Source organism: Cottoperca gobio, chromosome 15 (assembly GCF_900634415.1).
Source record: "Cottoperca gobio chromosome 15, fCotGob3.1, whole genome shotgun sequence".
NCBI lineage: Eukaryota > Metazoa > Chordata > Actinopteri > Perciformes > Bovichtidae > Cottoperca > Cottoperca gobio.
This window is the reverse complement of record NC_041369.1, coordinates 10336767-10361164: the sequence shown is the minus strand read 5'-3', so window position 1 is coordinate 10361164 and position 24398 is coordinate 10336767. Positions and strand designations below refer to the sequence as shown.

At 40.1% G+C, this 24398-nt stretch overlaps 2 protein-coding genes across 2 annotated transcripts; one reads left to right on the top strand and one right to left on the bottom strand.

Annotated features, from left to right (window-relative positions):
* Positions 1 to 295: 295 nt before the first annotated feature.
* fbln7 (fibulin 7) lies at positions 296 to 12442 on the top strand. Its single transcript, XM_029450372.1, is given in 9 exon segments — positions 296 to 629; positions 1799 to 1961; positions 4774 to 4950; positions 7521 to 7646; positions 7797 to 7934; positions 8479 to 8616; positions 9044 to 9182; positions 10652 to 10760; positions 10762 to 12442. Coding segments are annotated over 9 exon segments (1332 nt in total). The 5' UTR covers positions 296 to 551; the 3' UTR covers positions 11026 to 12442.
* A 2070-nt stretch (positions 12443 to 14512) lies between these two features.
* tmem87b (transmembrane protein 87B) lies at positions 14513 to 24260 on the bottom strand. The gene is given in 20 exon segments (XM_029450357.1): positions 14513 to 16266; positions 17203 to 17233; positions 17333 to 17385; positions 17556 to 17626; positions 17738 to 17811; positions 17908 to 18011; positions 18113 to 18171; positions 18313 to 18421; positions 19721 to 19792; positions 20749 to 20842; positions 20934 to 21033; positions 21122 to 21305; positions 21742 to 21803; positions 22073 to 22235; positions 22478 to 22531; positions 22612 to 22746; positions 22847 to 22864; positions 22866 to 22939; positions 23032 to 23092; positions 23896 to 24260. Coding segments are annotated over 20 exon segments (1710 nt in total). The 5' UTR covers positions 24046 to 24260; the 3' UTR covers positions 14513 to 16224.
* Between the last annotated feature and the right edge of the window lie 138 nt (positions 24261 to 24398).

Sequence of the window (24398 nt, the reverse complement as noted above, 5' to 3'; positions counted from 1 at the left end):
ACAGATATATACTTGGTCAGTTTAGGTGTATTTAGCCGACTATCAATCAGAGCTATAACGACCTGTTTCGTAATGGACATCATAATAGTCAGAGGAAGATTTTATTCTGAAGAAATCCTGTCATTTGAGTTTGTAAGGAAACATATAAACTATCATTGTGTCCTTAATGGCCGAGTAAACAAAAACAATTAAGGTCATATTGACTCTATATTGTGATAAACCTTCAGTGACAGCAACAGAGAGATGTAAAGAGAAAAACACACACATGTTTGGGAGTATCTCGGTGGGAGGGATTCTTTCTGCAGGAAACCTAGGTGGCGTGCAGAGCTCAGCTCAGAGGCTGAACTTTCCGAGAGCGCAGATAAAGAGACGGGAGCGCATCTCTGTCTCAGACACCTGATGAGCATCCCCCAGACAAACAGGGTACGGAACTTCTCACAACATCTCAGTTTTTTGGATTTTATCGAAGTACCAAAACCAAAGGAGTCTTCTAAATCTGGTAAAACACCTATAGGGAACAGTGTTACTTTATTATTACTGGACTTTCAGAGATGGCACTGTCTTTTCGACGCAGGTGTTTGCTTTTGCTGTGTTTGACAGCTATCCAGAGTGGTCATGCGTCCGTCCAGGTAAGAGCAATTTACTTTACTTTAGTTTAAGCAACAACTGACTTGAACAAGAAGATCTGCCGTCTGGGCATACTGGTTCAATAAAGTGTTATTAAATCTCAAAATTTGAGCAAACCATATTTATGATATACTCATATATTTAAAGAGATGTAATCCATTTTAATATCTTAATCCTGTTATCCATAAAACGTCCCCTCAACCAATACTATTATTCTGTTTTAGCACTTTATCCAGCTTCTATCTATTGTGATTGTGTGTATGTGTCATTTTAAGTTTTGCAAGGTTTGTGATCACAGTCTATGTTTCCACTGGAGAAATTACTTCATACATTCTGCCTTTCCGAAAAACTTCCCTTGTGGTATCTGGATATGAGTCCTCTCATGTCTTGTCAGCTGGTGGCATTTCCCCTTTTGCCTGGGGCAGGTAAATGGAGCAAAGCACTGTCTAACTACTGCACATGTCCAAACTTTGTGCAAACTGAATTTAAATGTATTGAAGTTGTTATTGTCGAAGGCTCTCCAAAGGCCAGGGCAGGAATTTAAGGTATGCTGCACAGAGAAATTGTTCCAGTGAGCATGTGATTATTAAACCATCCTGAAAGGATTAGAGGCACTTTCTGTTAGGAACTTTGTAATGGCTTGACAAGCTTTCTCCCTCAAGTAACTGCTAGTGGCACCCATGCTATTTTAAGTCTGCCCCTTCAGGTTTGTCCAATGAGTATGTGCCTTCCCACTGCCATGCAAAATATACAGAGGAACAGCATTTTGGACTTAGGTCCCACTGACATCTGCCAGACAGCTTTGGTCCAGCTGTGTCTGCCACTAGAGTTGTGATAGTAAGTGGAAAGGGGAGAGAAGAAGAGAGATGGTGGGCCTAGAATATCTCACATGTGAGTGCAATGAGGTCTAATGGAAAACATTGGAGATCAAATATAGTTTTAAATGAAAGAAATCAAGGTTAAAATCGTGTTACATAATGCATTTTAATATCAATGTCAACTGCATCATACTCCACAGCTGCACATTAATGTTTATCCACAGCTCATGTTTTATATTTTATGGTAAACTGAGGTAACTTTTATTCCTGCACTGCATTTTGAAATGTTTTGCCAACAGGGTCTTTTTTTATAACTCTTAATTCTGCTCATAGTGCTCATGCTTTATCCGCAGACGTGCATGGATAAGCACCAGGTGGTCGGGGTGCTTCGTCAAATGGAGAAGTTTCTGAAAGGCCAGGAGATACGATTCACAGAGGGCCTCAGGATCATGAAGTCAAAATTGGCAACGCTTCAGAACTCTGTCTCGAAGTTACCTCAAGCTGACCAGTCAGCTGGTGAGTAGTAAGCAGATAAACACCACCACCATTATCTACTCCTCATCGTATTCTTCATCATTGTCATTTTTAAAGGCCTTTTGACTTGTCGTAGTAGGACGCATGCACAATCCCAAGACCCTGACACTGAAGCAGCTAAATGGAATTCAGCCATCATTCATTTATTATGTACATCTTGTGCTTTTCCCATTGTTCCTGGTTAAAATGTCTTCCCTGAAAAAGGTAGGCCTATTGCAGGGATGTACATAATGTCCCCGTAAACTACCGTACACTGTAGAACAGAGATTAATACATTCTGTAAGATCTGCTATTTTACAATAAACTGGGTGATACAGTAGAATTTGGTAAAGGTAGAATTTTAAACATTTGTCTAATTGTTGAGGTATATAAATAAAAAAAATGTGTGTTTATTTTAGTTATAGAAGTTACAAACTATTGTTTGTTTAAAAGCTGTCACAGAAGCATGTGACACAGAACCATTCTCTGCTCAATTGACATAAATATTCATGGGAGGAATATGTGTTTGAAAAGGAAGTTGCACTTCAATAATGGGATTCTCGGTGGAGTGCTAAACCCAAAATCCAATAAACATTTTCCAAAACAATGTGAAGGTAGCACATCCCAGATTTACAAGTGAAAGAGGACAAACTACTCACATTTCACATTGTGAGCCAAATAAATAATTGAAATGTGAGTATTTTGTCCTTCTTGACTTGTAAATCTGGGATGTGCTACATTTTCACATATTTTGGAATATGCTGTAGGGAGAAATGTATTTTAGGTATTTAATATTATGCAAAATGTGTGCCGTCTTAAAAAGTGGCTATGGGGAAAGTCTTCAAGTTTACATTTAAATACAATTATTAAAGCTGATTAACGCCGGAAACTGTATGAAATTGATTTTATAGTCATAAATTAAAACACATTCTTGATGTGTATTCAGTAAAATCACCATACCTGATGACAGGCTGCTGAAAATACAACTATATATAATTTATAAACCATAAGTAGGTCATCATTTAATCTGTGTTTTGGAATATTTTACGAGTCCACCTAACAACCAGTTGTTTAATTTGAAATCCATGCTGTATAAAGTTTCACATGCATGCATTATATGACTGAGGTTTTGTTCAGTAATCCAGTGAATGATTGTTCACTTAAAGGCAACAGCAGATTCCAAACTATCACATTTACAACATTATGGGAACATTCAATAGTTTGAAGATGATCTTCAAACAGTGTTTTGACAATAGAGAGCCAGATATGGCTTCTTATGGGATTGTATAGTCATCCAACAGCGCAAGTTCATCTCAGTTACATATTCTGGGTACTTGACAGGGGAAGTGGATTTGTGGGATTGTGTTGTTTGGCAGCAGACACTGAGGCCAATTTGTTAGTGATGGACCGGTGCGGTCCATAACTCTGGAGAGGACTTGGCAAGACAGGAGGAAGCTGATATTTTACATTTACACCAATAAGGCTCAACAAAATGAAAAGACAACATTTAAATGATTGCACCACCTGCTTTTAAATGCTTGGATCAGTATGAAAATCATTTGAATAAAATGCATATTTGATTTATATATAGTTTCAATAAATAATAAATGTATAAATAATATATAAATAATACTGCTTTCCATATCTTCTTTTAGTACTGATCAACATTAAGCATGTTTAGCCTATTCTATAGTCTATGCTTCTTTATACAGTGTTGGAGGAACTATTTAGAGCCTTTACTTTACTTTAAGTAAAAGTACCAATACAATAATGTCAAAATACTCCATTACAAGTAAAAGTACAGAAGTATTATCAGCCAAATGTACTTAAAGTATCAAAAGTAAAAGTACTCATTCTGCAGAAAAATGGCCTCCATTTGTAATATATTATTATATATTGTATGACATTATTAGATTGTTCATATTGTTGCATCAAGTAGCATTTTACTGTTTTAGACAAGCAAAGTTCTGATACACAAAGTATTCATGTTTAGGACCTTCTTTCCTTTCTTTTTGTAATATATTGGCTATTTTTATCTCTTTGTACCTCAAACAGTTATTCTATTGGATCTTTAGTGATGCATTATGTTACGTGTTGATCGTCAATACATAATTTCCCTCTGAACTGTAGTGGAGTAGAAATATAAAGTAGCATAAATACGCAAGTAAAGTAGTAAGTAACTCAAAATTGTACTCAAGTGCAGTACTTGAGTAAATGCACTTAGTTACTTTCCACCATTGTCCCTATATACAATACATCATAAAATATAATAATTCACAGTTACCTTTCATACTCCTGTGACATCATGCTCAAATGTAAAGTGGTCAGAATAAGGCACAATGGGCTTTTAGTTATACTGAAAAACACAAGCTGGACATGATGGAGATCTAGCAATGGTTGACTTATCATACAGTATCTTAAGTCAACTGGACGTGGTTTTCACTTGAGGTTTAAAGAATAGGAAACATTTTCCCTGAGTTGGATGAAGCATACATTCTCATAAAAGTCAAAAATGTAATCCATTCACAATGTTACGTAATGTAATTACGTTCTTTATTATACAAGCCTAAAACTTTCCAGAGCATGCAACATAGCATAACATTTGGCTGCTGGTGAAATTCTGACTCATAAAGATGGCCGGTGCTGTACTGTGCTGGTTGACTGTGAATGAGGCATTCGAACCGACCTCTCCCATGAAGGCTCAGCGCAGCCCAGTGACACGTGTATATCCCCAGGCAGGGAATGCCAGAGGATGTCGGGAGGCTTACTCCACATGTGACCGGCCTTCCTCTCGTGCTCTTTCTCTCTCCCACAGCTCCCACCACCTGCCCCTCCCTGGAAGCCCCTGCTCACGGAACCAAGTTTGGATCAAAGTATTTTGTCGGACATGAAGTCCATTTCGCTTGTTCCCAGGGCTTCCATCTTGTCGGTTCTGCCACGCGTGTCTGCCGGGATAACGGCACCTGGACTGGCATCAGTGCCATCTGTAAAGGTGAGCAAGATACAGGAATTCTATGCATATTAAACTGCCATAAATCCTATTTCTTTCCCTGTTTTCTTTTAAAGATGTTTTTATTGAAGCAAATAGCATTTTTTCCATAATACACTTGAGAAAAACAAACAAAGTAGCCCTACCACCCATCCACCCAAACCCCAGGAATGGTAGAGAAGTCTCCAATCTCTCACAATTGAAAAAAAAAGGAAAAAAATGTGAGATCAGTGTTACATTTGATTCAGGTGAGGAATGTTCTCTCACTTCAGTATGTTTTCATCACAGGATTAGAAGCTTTTCACCCCCATGACTTTCTCCAAATACAAACACACATCCACTACTTTTCTGATTTGGGGGAATGTTTCTGGGCGGCCGGGAGCTGCTATGTCTGTGCATTATCACTGTTGAGCAGAAATTTAAGGCGACCTTGTCTCTGCAGTGTCTGAATGCCAGGCTGAAAGAGACATCAGCCAAGAAGCCAAACTGAGCTCCTCACACACACACACACACACACACACACACACACACACACACACACACACACACACACACACACACACACACACACACACACACACACACAGATAACAGGCAAAGAAAAGAGGCATTCTTTAGAGTGCCTGGAACTCCTCGGCGTACTGAATGAAGGCCTCGTTAAAATGGCATTAAATGTCTCTGAACACAGAAAAACACCTGTACTGCATTCCACTGTGGGGTGCCTTTCCTTCCAGGTTTCTACTCGTCATGAACAGCAGTGTTGGGCTACTGTAAGATAAACCCTACCTCTCTTGCTCATGTTTCCCTGGTTCTTTGACAGCAGTCCCACTGGACGGGGTTAGGTCCAGACATTATACCCATACCATGGTCTGATAGCACAGAAGTATGCTAAGCATGCTATTGATAGCCCCTTCAGTCAGTGCTGGTGGCACTCTTCCAAAAATTCCAAGCGGCGCACTGAGTTGATGTGCATACCTTTATTGACATTCATGGTTAAAACAACACGAGAAGGCTCGACTCTGCACAGTATTATCCCTGTTCATGTTTTTCAGCCCGGCATGATGGGTTTAAATTTAGTCATGCTTAAAAAGCAGTATTGACCGAGTGTGAAAACTTTAAAGTTAAGAAGAGTTTAAAAATATCTCACAGAGTGAAGTGGGCCTTTTCATGTTATGGCCATGTGGTGGCCCCTGGGGAAGCCAAATAAACATTAAAGGGATTGGTTGTCATCCAGTAAACTGTGGCCTCATAGAGCAGAAGCTGCTTCATCATTTGAACATCTGCACAACACTGCTGACTACAGAAACAAAGATCATAAGGCACACTGTACTATCTTTCCTACCTTGTGTTGTTGTCAGTTTGGAGTATTTTTGTATCGAGTGATACTACATTCTATACACGTTCAGCATCTTCTGGGCCACTGATCATTAATTAATATACTGTATATGCCAAAAATAAGACGATAAGATCTGAATGGATCTGTACTTAATACATGCTAAGATGTCTTGTATGTATTCAGTAGGTGTAAGTATGTTACCCAGCTCCTTTTGCATCGCAATATTGGCCATTACCAACACTGCTGTACTCGTATTCACAGTCAAAAGCATTATACCAATTTGCACATGTTCAGGTGGAGGCCATAAAGAATTGTAGAGAACTGTGAATGAAGTGTGCTTGAAAACGTGAGTAGAACTGCTGTAAACCTGAGATTTATTTTATGGGAACCTATTAAGAAGAAAGGTACTCCACAGATGTTTCTGCAGAGAGAAAAAACCTTCTAATTTCCAAAACAACAAAGGCATTGATGCCTTTATTCTCATACTTTTCACAATGCTATAACGATTTGAGTAAAACATAGTGTCCGTCCTATTAAACACCAGCTATTTAAACTTTTAAGAATTACACTTTAATGGTCATCCCCATTAGATTTCATGAAGATAACTACTGCCTTTCCACAAATGGAACAAATATAAGGGCGTCGCTGACTTACTGTGGACATGCTGTGCCCATAATGACAGTACCAGTCTCTCATTCTTAAGTATCAGTTATCAAACTGGGTGGACACTCATTGCCGCTCCATGGATGAATGGTAGACAAGAAAGGTTTACAGAGGTATTTCTTTTTTCTTTTTCTTTCAGGATCTAATCTTACCATCACTTTCCCTCATGCTGTTTGCAGCCAACCATTGTGTTAAATCTTTCTATAAAGGATGTTATCCAGAAACCTGTATAAAGCACCTAGTCTTTATTTTTATTTTTTCATGGTTGACGGAAACACACTTAGGCTGTGAAGATATCTTTAGATAAACGTTTCACTGCTTGTGAAGAGCCTTCAGTCTGAAGCAGAGATTATGAATGGAACTGTGAAATTATGTTCAAGGTAGCATCAAAAGTTAAAGTTAATGTTTTTCATTCTAGAAATATTAATCAGAAGGAAGTAGCTCCAAAATTGCAACTGTTGAGCCTTTGATCCATTGGCATCAGTATGATGAGGAAAATGGAAATGGGGTTCAGAGGAAGCTGCAGGTTTCTCATGAAGCTGACCACAGTGCTACTTCTCTCCTACACCCACAGATGTAAGCGAGTGTGAAAGTAATCCCTGCCAAAATGGAGGTACCTGTGTGGAAGGGGCTAACCAGTACAAATGCACCTGCCCCCAGAACTGGAGTGGCTCTCACTGTCAGCACCAAACCCAGACAGGTCGGTACCACAAATGTCTCAGACTACTGGTTTCGTTTGAATTTGCATGTCAAGACTGAGATCTACAACTGCACATGTTTACACATTTTCCAGCTCCAGATCAACTGTTGGCACAGGTTTTTAACTTTCCTATTGTCTCCCTTAATGCAGCACCACCTGAGTGGAGTGTTATGAATGATCCAGCATTCAGCCGAAGACCTCGCTGTGCCCAAGTGAACCGAGCCCAACACTGCAGCTGTGATGCAGGCTTCCACATGAGTGGCACCTCTGACAACAGTATCTGTCAGGGTGAGCTGTAATTACTTAATTGATCCCTGTGGGAAGAATTCTCCTTTTGCTGCTCCTCTTCACAGGGAAGCAGGGTCAGCTACAGAGCAGTTCCCGTCGAACTGGTGCCCTGTTCAACGACATCTCAGCAGGGCAAATAACAGATGTTATAGGGGCTTTACTGCTGACCAGATCCCTAAATACCCCCAAACTCTTACTTCTGTAGTGATTAAAATGGCTGTAAATGAGAGTAATCTGTGGAGCTAGTCTGTGACAAAACAAAATAATCCTTTCGACAGTTCACAAGCTGATTAGCATCCATTTAGGTCACAGTTCAGTTTGCTTTTAAGATATAATTTGTTAAGTAACATTTAGAAATGAGCATTTTCATGCAGCTTCCCTCAAACGTGTTAAAGTCCAAGATGCTCAAAGTGCAAAACTAAGGGACCTAAATACTGACGACAACTTGAAAAACAGAAACAACATAGTTGAATTACTCTAACATGCACAATGGTCTAGTCATGTGATGCATGTTTAAGGCATTTCTTTGTGTGTTTCTTGACAGATGTAAATGAGTGTGAAGTGTACCGGCTGGACCAAGGAGGGAAGCTGTGCATCCACGAGTGCGTGAATGTCCCGGGCTCGTACCACTGCTCTTGCCCCAGCGACTACAAGTTGCTCCCAGACGGGCGGAGCTGTGAGGGTGAGTGACAAGAGGGAACAGAGGACAAAGGCTCATTCACAGAGCCCTGGCTGCAGATCTGGCTGGGTATGTAGCTCCAGAGAGGAATACCTGTGACTTAAAAAAGACAAGGAGCCTTGAGCGGCAGAGCTTTTAGTTCCTGCAGAGCAGAGGTGTCTGTCAGTCCAAAAACCCTTCTACCACTTTCATGTGCACCCCTGAAGCTCACAATGCTTGCCAGTGGAATAAATGATCTCACCCTTTTCCAGCAGAAGGGATCTTTAGGACATGAGGCGTTTGTGGGAGACTAAACTAAAAAATCAAATAAACAATCACAGCACAGCACCCCCTGCTCAGACTGTGGTAACCAGGAAGCAGAGAGTCAGTCTGGCAAGCCTCTCTCTCCCCGCTTCTCATTCTTACACGCCTCTGCTGTTTTGTCTTCCAGATGTGGACGAATGTTTAAGCCAGCAGCACAACTGCAGCCGAGGGACAACTTGTATCAACATGGGGGGAGGCTTTCAGTGTGTCAACCCAGAGTGTCCCCGTTCTCATGGCAACATCAGCTACGTGAAGACATCTCCCCTGTAAGTGGATACACCCCAATGTTTCGCTGTCATTTGTTTCGTCGGTGAAAAACGGTAGAAAGAAATAAACCAGGAAGATCACATCTTCCACGTGTCAGCAGGAAATTGTCACGACCCTTTGCGTGCTAAATCAGACCCAACTGTTAGACACTAACGGGCTCCTGGCGGACATTTCAACTTGGAATAGCAAGAAAAGGAGAAATAAAACTGATCATTGCTGAGTGCAGGTGTGCCAGTAATCCATGCCAGTGAACCAGCATGTGCAATTAGAGGTTAAAATGCATGTATCAGCTGTCATTAAAGAGGTGCACTTAAGCAAAGTGTTGCAGCCCCAGAATTCACTAGATGAAGTACATAAAGGGAAATCAGGTTTCATACAACTGGGGACTTAGTTTTGGCCATCACTGCTATTGGTAGAAATAACATTAAACTCACCATGGTAACTGCTGAGATCTGGCAACGCAGCAATGTCACTGACTGCCAAGTTAACCAAACTGCTTTTGGAAGATAAATCAAAGGCTGCCGATGTTATGAACATCCATCAAAGTTTATCAACCAACCTCCTGGTTGTACTTTGACTCGCTGTGATTGCTGTAGTCGTGTGCTCACAATATTCCTGTGCAATAAGAGATTATTACAAACATTTTGGGTGCACTCACTTTCAGATTTACCGTCAAAAGGTTTAGATAATCTGGCTGAACTGTTGACTGTTGTTTGTCTGATTATCTGACTTTGTTGTAGTGATGCCCTCAGATCTTACTTTATTGAGGACAATGTAACCAATAGAAATGTTGACAATAAAACAAAACAGTCATAGTTATAGCTGTATCACAGTAAAGCAAAACGTTTCTAAGAAAAAAACATACTAAGCAGAACTTCACTGGATGACTTTTTCTCTCTCTTTAAAACCATGTACAACGTCTGTGTCCTGGCCAAATGTTTGGAGACATTACAACATCCTTCTTCCTATTCGCTAGTCATCAGCAAGCTGCCTCATTTAAGAGCATGAAACAAAACTCTGTCTGCTTCTACTGAACCATCAATGTGGTGAAATACTGCTCCACTGCCAGTAAAGGGGATGAATAAATGTTTGGGTAAACACTTGTAACAGAGGAGGAGACAGGGAATCGAGTAAGACAGTAGCAGTGTCCCCATTTTATACTACAAAATAATGCTATGCAGGTTTTGAGAGTTTAGAAACACTGCCCTCACAGAACAAGGTTCACAACTTGCCATGATTCAAGACTTCAGGGCACATGACCTCATATGTTCTGTATGTAGGTGTGTCACTTCTCTTTAGTCACAAAGAAACCAGTATAAACACTTTCGCACAGGGATAGATTCATTATGTAATCGTTTTGTCCGTGTCAAAATGTACCTGACATCTGCAAAAACACAGAATAGAGAACATTTACCACGTTGTCCTGTAATGCCCCCTGCTTAATATTTGCTGCATTTCTGTCCTGCAGTCAGTGTGAGAGAAACCCCTGCCCCATGGACAGCCGCTCCTGCCACCTGGCTCCTAAGACCGTGTCCTTCCACTACCTGTCTCTGACCTCCAACCTGCAGACTCCTGCGAACGCTTTTCCGTATGGCGACCGCCGCCGCCCCAGGGCGCAGCGGGCCGGACAGCCTGCGCTTCGGCATTGTGGGCGGAAACTCACGAGGGATGTTTGTCATGCAGCGTTCAGACAGGCAGACTGGTGAGCTGATACTGGTCCAGCAGCTGCGCGGGCCGCAGGAGATCAGCGTTGATGTGGATATGTCTGAGTACAGCGACCGCACCTTTCAGGCCAAACATGTGGCCAAGGTTAACGTTCTGGTTTCACCTTACAACTTCTGAGAGTGAGCTGGCGAAGGAGGAAGACTAGAGACAGAAAGGTGAAGAAGAACAAGGAAGTTTAATGGGCACTGAGTTTCCTGCTACAGTTTCTTCATCCCCTGACAGAAATTCATTTCAAAGGCCAGTATTTGTTCAGTGGCCAAAGTACCAAAAGAGTGATAATGACAAGTACGGAAGCCCGTGTGTTTATGACTTAAGAACAGGTGAAAAAGAGGCATTGCCAGTATAATTTTTCTTAGTTCCTTAATGTTGTTTTGCATTAGTAAAACAGGTTGGAAAACAAAGTTCTGCAAGGGGAAAATAAAGTTTTTGTCAAGATAATTTGTGTTTGTTGTTGTAATACTCATTTTGGCCACAAGAGGCTGAAGTGCACCACTTGTTCTAAATACAATTAAAAGCATTGATGTATAAAGCAAGTTATGTAACATGACTGCCTTGTATTAAGACATGTAACTTGTGTTGAGAGTGCAAACTCACCTCGAAGTAAACATGAATGATTTTACTCTCATTTAGAACATGGGCTCGTGGTGGACTTCAGTCTCTTGTGACTGAAACGAGTATTACAACAACAAACACTTAAAGTAAATAAAATCAATCTGCCAAAACTCTTTTTTCACCTGTTTCAAAGATGAGAAATATATTTTGTTATTGAACTTAGAAAGATTATCCTGGCAAACCTTTTTTTTTTTGCCTGTCATAAACACAGGAGATAAAACTATTTAGATTTATTTTTTCACTTGCCTCTCAGGGCTTCCGTCGACAAGCCAATATTTAACAGTTATATTATGAATAACAATATATGGCAGAACACATCATAGATGCTTCTTTAAGTAATGTCAGTACGAGCTTTGACTGATGATGTACGACTGAGTGTGTTTGAATGGATGAAAACTATCTAAACAAAAGCATAATGAATTCAGGGAGGGATGGAGAACTGTTTTTGACATTTCTGTTGCTTTATGTTTGTATTTTTGTGTCCATCAAAGATCATGTCTGTCTTGCTCAGGGTCCGGCCCCGGGGCTGATGCACTGCCTCATTGCTTCATTGATGATAAATCCCTATTAGACATTAGTGCTCCTGTGGCTCTAATTTATTGGAAATATTATTGTTTGGTTTTTACGTACCGTATGCCACATGTTTATCTTCCATCATATACTGTATATTTGTTTTGTTTTTTGTACTAGCTTGTCTTGTTTAAGGCACCATCCATTATACTAAGGGAGTTGTTTTTTTTAAACAGTAGATGCAATACTGAACCTGGGCATATTTCCCCTATTACTCATATTCTGTATGTTACCCAGAAATCATTATACTCTAAATCACAGATGATCGGCAAGCTTGGCAAATGCACTACACAATTTATGTGGAATTTTAATTGTCTTTTCATAACTGAAATAAAGTCAGTCTAACATTTCAGTATTTGTTAGATCTACCTCACTTGACGCTGAACAGTGTGCTATTACATGTCCTTGTGGCTGTGCTTGTTTTCATTCTACATCCATTATGAGTGAATTTTAACGAGCGAAATTCAAACCGACGCATAGTTGATGAATGAACGCTGGATGGCTATAAAAAAGTTCTTTGACTGAATGGATGAAAGGTTGGAGAGGAAGAATTTGCGTATTATAACATAACCCCTGGGGCAGAAGTTCACAGACAATACAAGTTAAAGCAGCACTTCCCCACATGTCTCGGAAACAAAAGGAGTTTCACAGTATTTCTATTTGACTTTGATACAAGTAACTGTTACGCTTGAAAAACATATCTCAGTGTGTGGACTTGTTAGAGAAAGAAGAGACTAATGTTCACCACATGTGTTCTCTTCCCTCTGTCCTCCTCTCACGTCTCCATCCAAGGGTTTAAATTGCAATAAAAGGAGCCAGAGGAGCTGCATGCTTCCAGGAGAGAGTGGATGGTGAGAATCAAAACACATATCCCGACGGTACACACTGCTCTGAAAATGACAGCGTGCCCTAATGGCAGGCGTAATTTCCTTCTGTAACCATAACAGGAGGGCTCACATTGAAGCCTTTGTTTCAGACTTGTGCTCGGGCTGTTTGATGTTCACATGTTTCATCCATTCGGAGGCGGAAGGATATATTATTGCCAGAGACAACTGGAGAGTGTTGAGCTACATAAAGCAAGCCATTTGGCTGGAGAGTCATGATACAAATATACAGTAAGGTCCTTGAGGCAAAGTATGGAAACTCTGGTGACTTCAGTGCTCTGTCGAGTCTTCCTTCTGGTGCTTATGGTGACTTTAGTGCAAGATCAAAATAACACAAGCACAAATACAGTAGACACAAAAAAAGATACAGAGGCCTGCAGTGAAGACCAATGAAGCTTATATTGTGCTTTTCAAAGTTTAAGAAGTGATGCCTGAAATTCTCTGATCAATCAGTGACCACTGTTCCCCTTTACCAGTGCAAGTTTCCTGTGCCTTGGTAATTGTCGATGCTGAACTTCTGGTTGAAATAGACAAACATACATTCACACAACATCTTAAGCTACTTGGCTTTGCCAATTCAAGCACAAAGTGTGAACCGGCAAAAACACTGTGAATCTTTGGATCTCCATCAAAACAGAAAAGAAGCACGTGTGTAGCTGGTGGGTGAGTCCAGAATGAAAGGCATTGTAGAGGAATTTACTTTTTTTTTTATCCGGGAGGGGAGAGGTTGCCTGTGGATCATCTTTCATGTGGGATAAATATTTGGAAGAAATCCAGAAATATGTGAGGGTACTGTATAAGAAAACAGAATGAAGGTCCCTTTGCTTTTGTCTCTGACATTAAAGCAGCCTGTAATCTGCCATTACATAATAACACTTGTTTTCATGTTTGAGACAAATATGTTAGATGCAGTCTTATTTTGAAAGCATTTATGATGGATAGACAAGAAAAACTGTGATTAGAAATGAATGAATGTATGTAGCAGGTTGCTCCGATGGAGGTCTCTCTGTCTCCCACAGGACTTTTCTCAAAATGTTTTCCCGTTTGTCTCCACAGAAAGGTCATGACGGTTTTATTGGGGATTCCATATTTGTATAGTTGCAGTTGAGGTATTTGGGCTCCGTTATGGTTTTGTATTTTAGACCCAAATGCTGCAGCAGGTTTGGATACCAACAACAGCACCCGGTAGTGCATGTGTCCATGTTGGATAATAGTGTAACTTTAAAAGGGCACTTTAAGTTTAAAGGTTTAACCAGCTTGGTCTACTATAACTTGTGATGTCATAACAAAAACAGTGGGCTGTTTGTGGACATGATGCTGTTTCTGCCCTCTTGGTCACAAGCCTATTAAGGGCTAATGGCTTGATAAAAAAGTCAAAGTCTCCTCTCAGTGTTTCAGTCTGTGTTTCATTATCATTCATCATCATTTCCCTCACAATAGCCCATTCATTCAACAGTTTCTTCCCCTATTTCCTCTTGAATCTGGCATAAGACCGCTTTAAAAAGAAACAGATTTCAACTGATGCAGCAAAATCACAATCGTGTTAAAATGTTTTATTTTTTTATTTCCCAAATTAATACTGAAAATCATAGCCCAGGAAACATTCTCCTGTGTTCAATATTAATATTTAATCTGAGTGTGCACACCTCCTGAGAAGGAAGAGAGAAGAACACTGCTGGTATGAAAAGTTTTTTGTGACACCCATAACAAATCCAGACACCTCCCCACCTGTGGAATTATGAAATAACAGGAATCAGCCAAAATTCATCTGTACAAATAAATTGAGGTCCACTGCAGGTGTCTGCAGTTTTATATAACAGACGGACAGCTTGCCATCATAAACACAATTCTTCCAGGTTTCCAACCAATAAAAAAAAAAAAACAGAACAGGGACATTATAAACCAAAGTGATCAGCTTGTGCTTGGGCTAACCACACACCTTACCTAATGTGTCATAACATGAAACGGCCTCGACAGAGAAGTCCTGCCGTTACATCGACGACACATGAAAACGGTGTTCAAACTCCAAATCCACACAGACGAAAAAAAACAACAGGAAAACCGTTTTCAGAAGAAAATAAGACTCATTTGACAGAACATGAATGTTATTAAGAGGTTTGTGAAAGCACCACAATGATTAGTGTTTTTTATCAGCAAAGAAAGCAAACAATGCAAAGCAATAAGAAACAAGCTACAGTTTGTTATTCGCCTCATACATTTTGAAATTGTTTGGGATCCAATGCATTAAAAAAATTGAAGGACACATTGTGAACACACTTGGGGAGTAAACATGGGCGAAGAAACTCTTCAACAACTTATAAGTACACTTAAAAGACAAATAAATAATGAAAGGATTTAACATTTTAAATGAAACGGTATATTGCTGCTCATTTCAGATGACAGACACACACACACACACACACACACACACACGGTAGATTCAAAACATGACCGCACATCCCCAATTCATCCCCCCCTCACTTATCCTACACCAACACTGTGGGCGCTTGTAGACATGAACATACATTCATACATATTGTTCTCAACTACCTGAACACATTAGGCGTCATACAAGAACGCCATGTAGTCCCAGCTGTGATGTTCAAAGCTTTGATCTGTTCTATTCAAAGTCAACGTGTTTCTCGTCTCAGATTTTAATGTTGGAAACAAAACGAAAAAGAAGTGTGAAAAAGACATAGTTTACTGAACTTCATGAATGCTTCTGATGGGGAAAAGAAAGGCCTTTTAATTATTTCCCCATAATAAATTAAAGTATCTTAACAACTAACCAATAACATCGAGATTCCCCGCAAAAAAAAGACACTTAACGTATATTTGAAAGTATGCTCATGCATGAGGCCCACTGTTCTTAATCCTCTGATAAAATAAATCCACATGAACATAACATAAATAAATACAGCACTTAATATAAAATGAAACATGAAATTCTCTTTGGAAAGAAAAGCTCAAAACTGATAATAATCAGGGAAATGGTGAACAAGCTGGTCAGTGAAAAGACAAGTTGTCCTCTGGTAGAGTCCTTTGCTCTTGAGAAGTTGAGGAACTGAGCAGAGCTCCCCCTAAACTGTGGCCTGCACCACCACCCTGCGAAGTAGAAGCCTTACGGGAAGTACCCCTGAAGAACTAAATAGCACTCCACCACCACCCGACTGGAAATCCTGCAGAAAACTCTGCTGCAGAGTCAGGGACAGCTTCTTTGTTCTTCCTCCATGTCTGGAAATGTTTTGCCTCACTCCAGCTTTGACATCTCATATCTGGTCGTCATGATTTCCTTCAAAAACAATATGCAAAAATGAAGTTTAAATTTTTGATTTTCAGACAAGATTCCCCAGGAAACCAATGTTATTGCCCGTTATTCTTCAGACACAATATAGTGTTCGCTGAACCTCACCTCACCGTAGTTACTTTTGCTACACCCGTCAAGCTTTCCATTCTGGCAGAGCATATAGTTCACAATAACAGTGGCAACAGTACCACCCACAGCTCGATACGATCCTTTACCCAGAATTATAACTTTTTAAACAATGGCTCCCTACTTTCAGACAGAGCTATACTGCATTCCATTTCCCTCGGGGAGTTGGAAATCGGAGCTGGTAATGACAACAGGAATTGCCATCTTAAAAGACAACAGCCGTTGGCAGATTTTGCCAGCTCAAGCTAACTAGTTACTCATGACTGCACGCCGCAGTGCTGTAGCATGGTACTATAGGGTGAAGGCCATGTTGTCACCGATAGTTAGCAGAGCAGAACAAATAAATGGTGCAGTTACTCCTTTAAATGCAGAGTATTGCCTCTTTACTGCAGCGCCATGCGCATCGGTTTGCATGGGAGGAAATCCAAAGCATGACTGCTGTGCCGAGTTACAGTTGCTAAACTATGATTGGATCATTTCTGTTTAGGGGAGAAGTTTAGCGAATAGTCAGTTAGTATGTGCTTGATTTCAATGTTTGCATGAACAAAACATTTGCCTTAAAGCCCCAAAAACATGATGGGTCTTCACTGTGTCCTGAAGTCTCCCCCCATATCATCACTAATCCAGCAACTCCTAAATGAGTCACTAACATCATCAAGCAAGGCTTTCTCTCTTACCGTCTTTTGGGCAAAATTACTCCGTCCCACTTATCTAGACCAGCTGTCTCTGGTTAAAGACATAAGGAGTGTGAATCCTGTTATTATAAACATTTATAGATTCTAAAGTAATGCATACCTCATCTGAGTCGAGCAGGACAGGTAGAGCTCTGCAGTAACAAACAGGAACAAAGGGAGACTGTTAGAATCACACATGCCTCGTATAAAAACTGCTGGATTAATACATATAGATTTGATAGGATGCTTACACATCCGTAAGAGAGCTAGGAATGTTATCCTCCACCCACTTCAAGTCTTCCTCCTGGACAAGTGGAAAAAGCGGATGAAACAAAGTTAAACACTGCCATCTGCTGAAATATGTGACACTTGTGCAGCTGCATTTCCAGCTGCTCTGATCATAGATGATTCATTTTTAATACACCACAATTAATTAAACTAATCAATACAGAAATATGCAGGTGTGTTACTGACTGGGTTGGCTTCGGCGGGCCTCCCTGTGCCATTCATCTCACTTTTAGTAGATCTCAACTTTATGCCATCAGCTGCGAAGAAAAGATGAAGAAAAACACAATAGGGAAGAAAAATAACACGATTAGAAACTCCAAATGTTTAGTGTTCTGGGTAAAAGGAACGCTCCCATGATGATACCGTACCAATGTTTGTAGAGGCGATGAACTCCTCAATCTCCTCGTCGTCAGAGTCATCAATCAGAGGTGTGAAAGCGTACCTGTGGATATTGAGATTAAGTCATTAATAAATCACAGAACAAAATGTCAAATCCAGCTCTTGTTGGTGAATTCAACAGTCGGGATGTATAACCTGCCTTTGGTTGTTTGCAGAGGGTCTCCACAAAAACATTATGACGAGCAGAATGACTGAGAACAAGAACCTCCAGAAAGCATCTTCCACCCACAGCTCGATCCAATCCTTTACACAAAAACACGTCCAATTATCAATAACGCAATTGTCATTTTTTTATTTTCATTTTTTAAGCACAACTACTGATGAATGTGCCAAACCATACTCACAGACTGGCAATCTGCTAGCCGGAATTTCTTCGCTATCCAACCCATGAAAATGATGGACGCTGAGGGAGAAAAAGGGCAAAACTCTCGAGTCTGTTTTGTGAGGATACTCCACTGTGAAGTGGGACTTCTGTTGTTACAGGTTTTATTGCAATGAAAATAAAGATATCTAGAAATCATGAGTGCTGACACGTATCACTTACCAATGACGGCAAATATTAGTGTGTTTGTAAAGTGCCTGTAGAGAGACAACTTGACGGGGTTTCTCCTCAGCTTCAGAGTCTTGATGGTTTGTGCCAGGCTGACAAAGATGTTAGTGGCAGTCAAGGTAAACATGTGGCAGACATTACATGGAAATCATATTACACACTCAGAGACTTTATAACTTCAACATATGAGTATATACAAACTCATTCCTTCTACTTTCCCTCTGTGACCAAGTAAATGAATGTGAAATGACAAAGCCGTTTCCTAAAAGAAATTACGCTCCCATAAAACTAAAGAGAATTCTCAATTTTCTCCCGGATTACAGTCACAGTTTTAAACATGTGGCAACATTGTGAAGTGAAAGAAAACAAATCGGGAACAAAAACTACTTGGTTATGTTTAGTAAAAAGATCATGGCTTTGTTATGTAACTTCTTACCAACTCTCCTGGGTTTGTTTGACTTATCCATCAACGCCAGCCTCCTCCATACGTATGACTTTGATTAGACAGAAACCAAGAGAAAATAATATTTTGCTTTATGGGAACATCATTTTTAGGAGACCAGGCTGGAAATTAATGTGGTTGATGTCAGAAACAGCCTACACTGCAAAATGTTGGCACTCTAGTGATATAACAATGTTTAGACCTTGAGTGAAGGGATATCAATTAATCAACTATCCCTTTAACAACTCTTGGTGTTTTACGTTAACAATTTCTCAATTAATGTTGCAGAAAATGTATTAAATTCATTTTTTTTTTTATTAAATATATCGCTATAGAACATTGAATCTATCCAATATATATATATATATATATATATATATATATATATATATATATATATATATATATATATATATATATATATATATATATATATATATATATATATATATATATATATCTATATATATATATCTCTATCTATATATCTCTATATATATCTATATATATATCTATCTCTCTATCTATCTATCTATCTATATATATATATATATATATATATATAAAATATGGATTCAATGTTCAACATTTAAAAACAGAGGTGGTGGGTGGGTATGCAAATCAAATCGCCTCTGACAGTCCATGAATGGCAAAAATAGCTGAACCACTTTGTGCAGTGAAAGAAGCCGTGAGAATGGAAGATTTTAAGAGCAGTTAAAAAAAATCAACCAGAAAGAAAAAAAAAACAGCTAAACATTTCAGTGGATGAATGAATGATGAATGATTAATGCAGGGCTGTATGTCTATACCAACTTTTACTATAAGTGCTCTTAGACTGCTCATCATCTGGGAAAGGAAGCAGACAGTTGCAGATAAACCTCTCATGGTCTAATTTGGGCTCAAGGGAAGGAGGTGAGGAGAACCACACAGGGAAAAGGTTGTGGGTGCACTAAAGGATATCCACCAGCATAGAGAGGAGTCAAGCAGAGCCAGGGGAATGTCGGCCAGCAGGGCCAAGTCAGAGTCTTTCGCCTAGAAGGGAGGATAGAGCAAGACCAGAAGGGTTCATGGTAGAGGAGAAAGACCACGGCCAGTAAAATAAAGAAACCAGTCACCAAAGTGCAAAGCAGGAAATACCAAATAATCCAACCCAAAAGGCAAAAACACTCTAAATCCCTTGGGGTCAAAACAAATACGCCCGATTTGTTGTTACACGAGGGAATAGTAACTATTGATTATTGGTGATGCCGAGTAGTACTCTGGAAGGATATGAACCAGATGTTGCAGGAGTCAATCACAGCCAGAACTATTTCTGTAATGAGAGCGGGGCCATTGTCTCGACCCTTGTTTTTTCAAGAAAATACAAAAATTGCAATGTCAACAAAAACCACAGCTTTAGTACTAAAATGAACTCTTGATAATTGTTCACATCAGGTTGTAAACAATCAAGCAGAAGGGAAACAAAGAGGCAACTTATTGATCATCAGACACTTTATCAGGTTCCATTTTGCTCATCCAATAACGGTTTGTCATTTGCCAACTAATAGTAGATACAATTCCATAGCCGTAACGTAAAGCCCCCTGATGGTGGTTATTAACTTTGTTAACCCAGCTTTTCTTCAACAGGCTCTGTGCACGCTCACATAAAAAGTGGGCGTCTGCCGTCATTCGACTCTTCTAACGAACAAAATGAACGTATATTGTGCCGCCTACTTCCGTCAAAAGAACAAAGTTAAATATTACAGAAAGAAGTTGCAAATAGGGAAAGCGAGGAATGCCGGCAGAAAATTGCTCATCGTGTAAATTTGTAGTTTTATATTACTTTTACCACTCAATGCACAATCCCTGCCTACCGTTTATCGCAACAGCACATTCTAGAGCTTTTAAACTTTAAACTTGATGCAGCAAGTTTTAAATAATATACTCAAGCATTTAGGTCCGAAACTGTGCCACTATGACGGACAGAGTGTTTTATAATCACAACTCACCCCAGTAATCCTCAGGACTCCTTCAATGCTAGCAAAGGCAAAGTAGAGGATGCCGAGCCCCACAACTCTGTGCATCACTTGCCCCAGGCGAGGTCTAAAACAAGAGAAAGAATTAAATTAAAAAAGTGATTTGACCCAATTTTGTTTGTACAATAATTTAAGGGTTGGAATACATGTTGACATACTTTACAATGCCATAGCCAAGGCTGACGATGATGACGAGCAAACGAGCCAGAGTCCGCTTCAGGGCAGAGACCAGCTCGGCAAAGATCAACAAGCCTGGAGCTGAAGGCAAAACAAATGACATTTACAAAAAAACAAACATCTTACAATCTCACGCGAAGAAAGGGAATGATCATCTGTAGACACTTACAAGCCGAGCCGACAGCGTTGGTGTTTTCATATTCGGCACAGAAGACGGCCTTCTCCACCATCCCGAGAAATATGACCCCTGCTATCCAGAACTGGATCCTCAGCAGATCCTTCCAGTAGCACGCTGCCCAGATAAACCAGAGCAGGGCGTACAGGATGTACACGATGCACATCACCATGTAGAACTACAAACACACAGTGAGGGATCAGTCCATCAACACATTTGAGAGCAGTTATCCTTCATTGGCTAAAGACCAAAAAGAAAATGACAGATAAACGGACAGTTCATCCAGGAAGAATCTTGTTTTCTTTCCTACTCGCTCAACATAAAGCATGACTTGCTTTCAGTCAAATGTTGCCAGTCCTGTTGTGTTTATAAAATGGAATCCACTCAATTCCCTGGAGTGGGTTGTACTGGGCTGGCCAGAGCTCCGACTATGTTTTATTGGGTTTTAGGAGAACTGTCCCATTAAAGCATAGGACACATTTGTGCACTCTGTGGTGTCTTTACTAACATGCACAAAACAAAAACAATAAAAAATATATACATTTGGCAAATGGGTAATTCACCGTGTCTAACATAAATCACAAAAAAACATTTATTTTAAATGATCTACTTACAATCATGAGAGGCCATTCTGTGATGGAAATGTAGCCACGGCTGCTTTTCATCACCACATTAACTGGAAAACAAAATCCAGACATGAGACAAATGAAACACGTTTCCCAACACATTCACATTATTATTTATTTCTGGTGGTGACACGTTTTGACACTTTAGTGTCAGTTGCAAAACAGCTTTGCATTTATGAGCCAGCTTGTGAAGTCACTTCTGCACATTCATGCACCACCCACCACATGCTTTCAACTGCATTTCCTTGCAGAGTGAAAATAACACAGGGTGTTAAATGTTGCTCATGATCATGCTCATAATAGTTTGAAAAAATCTCACCTGTTAAATTCCAGTTGGCATCCTCTTTATTGGACACAATCTTAACAACCAGCAGGTAAGGCCCGTCCTTCCACGTGGTGGCTATGACGTTGTCAGGGATGTTTACACTGCTGTTCTTGGCTGCGCTGCTGCTGTCATACTCCTCAGTAATCCATTTTTCATCCTGCAGTATTACAAAAGTGATGCAATGTTTGTCATTACTTAAAAGGTATCTTAATACTATGTATGTGGAAGCCATTTAAATAAACAACACACTAAATAAAACACTTAAATAGACAATGAATACTGGCCGATTACATTATATGTTACTTTCCAGAAGGATTTTCTTAAATCTTTGCCAACTTTAACTTATATTATTGTATTATACAGTATAATTAAAATCAAATAACATTAATGTTTTCATACAGGAACTTCACCCTGAACAGGCGGAACAACTGGACGAGGATCTGCCTTGGATTTCTGGAAAACACAGACAGTTGTTGTGAGATAATAAATGGCACGATGCATTTATGCTGAGGAGAGTAATGTAACAAACCTACTTTGAGCATTGGAAAGGAGTGCAGCTCACTGTTACATGTTATTTTACTGTGTCTGTGTTCAATGCACTCTCCTTGTCCGAGGGGATTTGGATCCAGGCTCTCCCCGCGACTCAGCGCTGTTCTCCCGTACATTTCCTACAGACAATGACGGTCACGATTCAGCATTCAGAAACAATCGAGTCCAGATAGACAGACTGTCTTGATAATTAGTTTGCCATTAAGCGTCTGTACTTACTTCAATATTGTTGAATTCAGTTGTGACAGGGGTAGTATTTTAAATACCAGTGAATATCGAAGGTCACCTCCTCAGGACAGCCAAAACGCACAACTAAAAGATGAAGACATAAGTGAAACACAAGGGACACAAAAGGAGCTCATTTTGTGATAGTCTATGACATTAGCACATTTTTCATGTCTTACCTTTCAATTCAATGTCAGTGTCTTTATACATGGATTTCCTTAACAGCAGGGGTCTTGAGGTCTGCGGTATAGATGAATACAGTTTGTGAGCGGGAGTGCAACAAAGGATTATTTTTCCTATTGATCAATAAATAATTAATTTGAACTGATTCATCATTTAGTGGCTCAGTGGTCAAAACTGTCAGAGGTTTAAACCCAGGCTGGGCCCTTTCTGTGTTTGTGAAGAGGGTAAAAGACCAGGCTGTGGGTCAGGTGAATCAGAAACTTAAATATTGTCCATAGGTGTGTATGTGTGTCTGTAACAGGACGGGTGACATCTGCAGGTTGCACCCTTCCCCTTAGCACACCTAATACTACAACTAGATACAGATACAACAGAGGGAAATGGAAACTTCTTTATACTTAAATTATTGATCAAGGTTTTCTAGATCTCCTTGGATTGGGTCTTTCATGGTGTTGCTTCATGTATGTTACAACAATTATGTGTTGGACAAAGATATATATTACGGTTTATCTCGGGAGCTAAATAGCAAAGAATATTTGGACAGCCGTCTAATTTAAACTGAAGCCAGCTAGTTAGCCGACGGCTAACCTTAAAGTGTTTAATCAGCCCTTCTCCACAAGGCGAATGCTAATGAACTAAGATCAAACTCTGCTCTCATGGTGGGCACACGTTATCCAAATATATTAAGGATAGCAAGTCGCAGTCAAGAGTAGTTAACGCGATACCATTAACGTAGGACAGATTATTACACCACTGTCCCCAACCTCACAGCTGATAGCGAGCGAGCATAACAAGGCTAATGTAGCTAACGTTAGCTAACCGGCGCTGCAATCCTCCAGTGTTTCCAGTAAGATACTCACATTTACAACTGTGATTTTCCAAAGCCCTGTCTCTGGTGCCGCAACAACCGCATTTAAGGTGCTGAGAAAAACTAAAAAAAGGACTGCCCATGGATAAAAAACTCCTCTGGTCGGACAGCTCCACGTCCTCATCCTGACTGCAGCAGCCATGTCGTTGTGGGAGTGAACACTTCCCTGCAGGAGGCGCCGTCAACCACCGGAGGAGGACTCTCATAGCCGGACGTTAGCTGTTCAGCAACACCTGTCCCAGCGTGGAGATTGACTGTTTTTTCAAATGTATTATAAAAGAACAAAGTCTTACGCGGACATGCCAGCTAGATCCTCCGGTTTAGCCTACTGCGATCCGTTTCATCCCACTGACTAAACAACAGCCCGGTGCGGTGTGTCATTGCAGGCAGAAGAGAGAACGTGCTGCTCCTTATCAGCCAAACTTAAAACTCCAAAAAAGTTGCCATGGGATGAAGACAAAAAAGATCCTGAGAAAGTTTCTCAATATTTTTGAG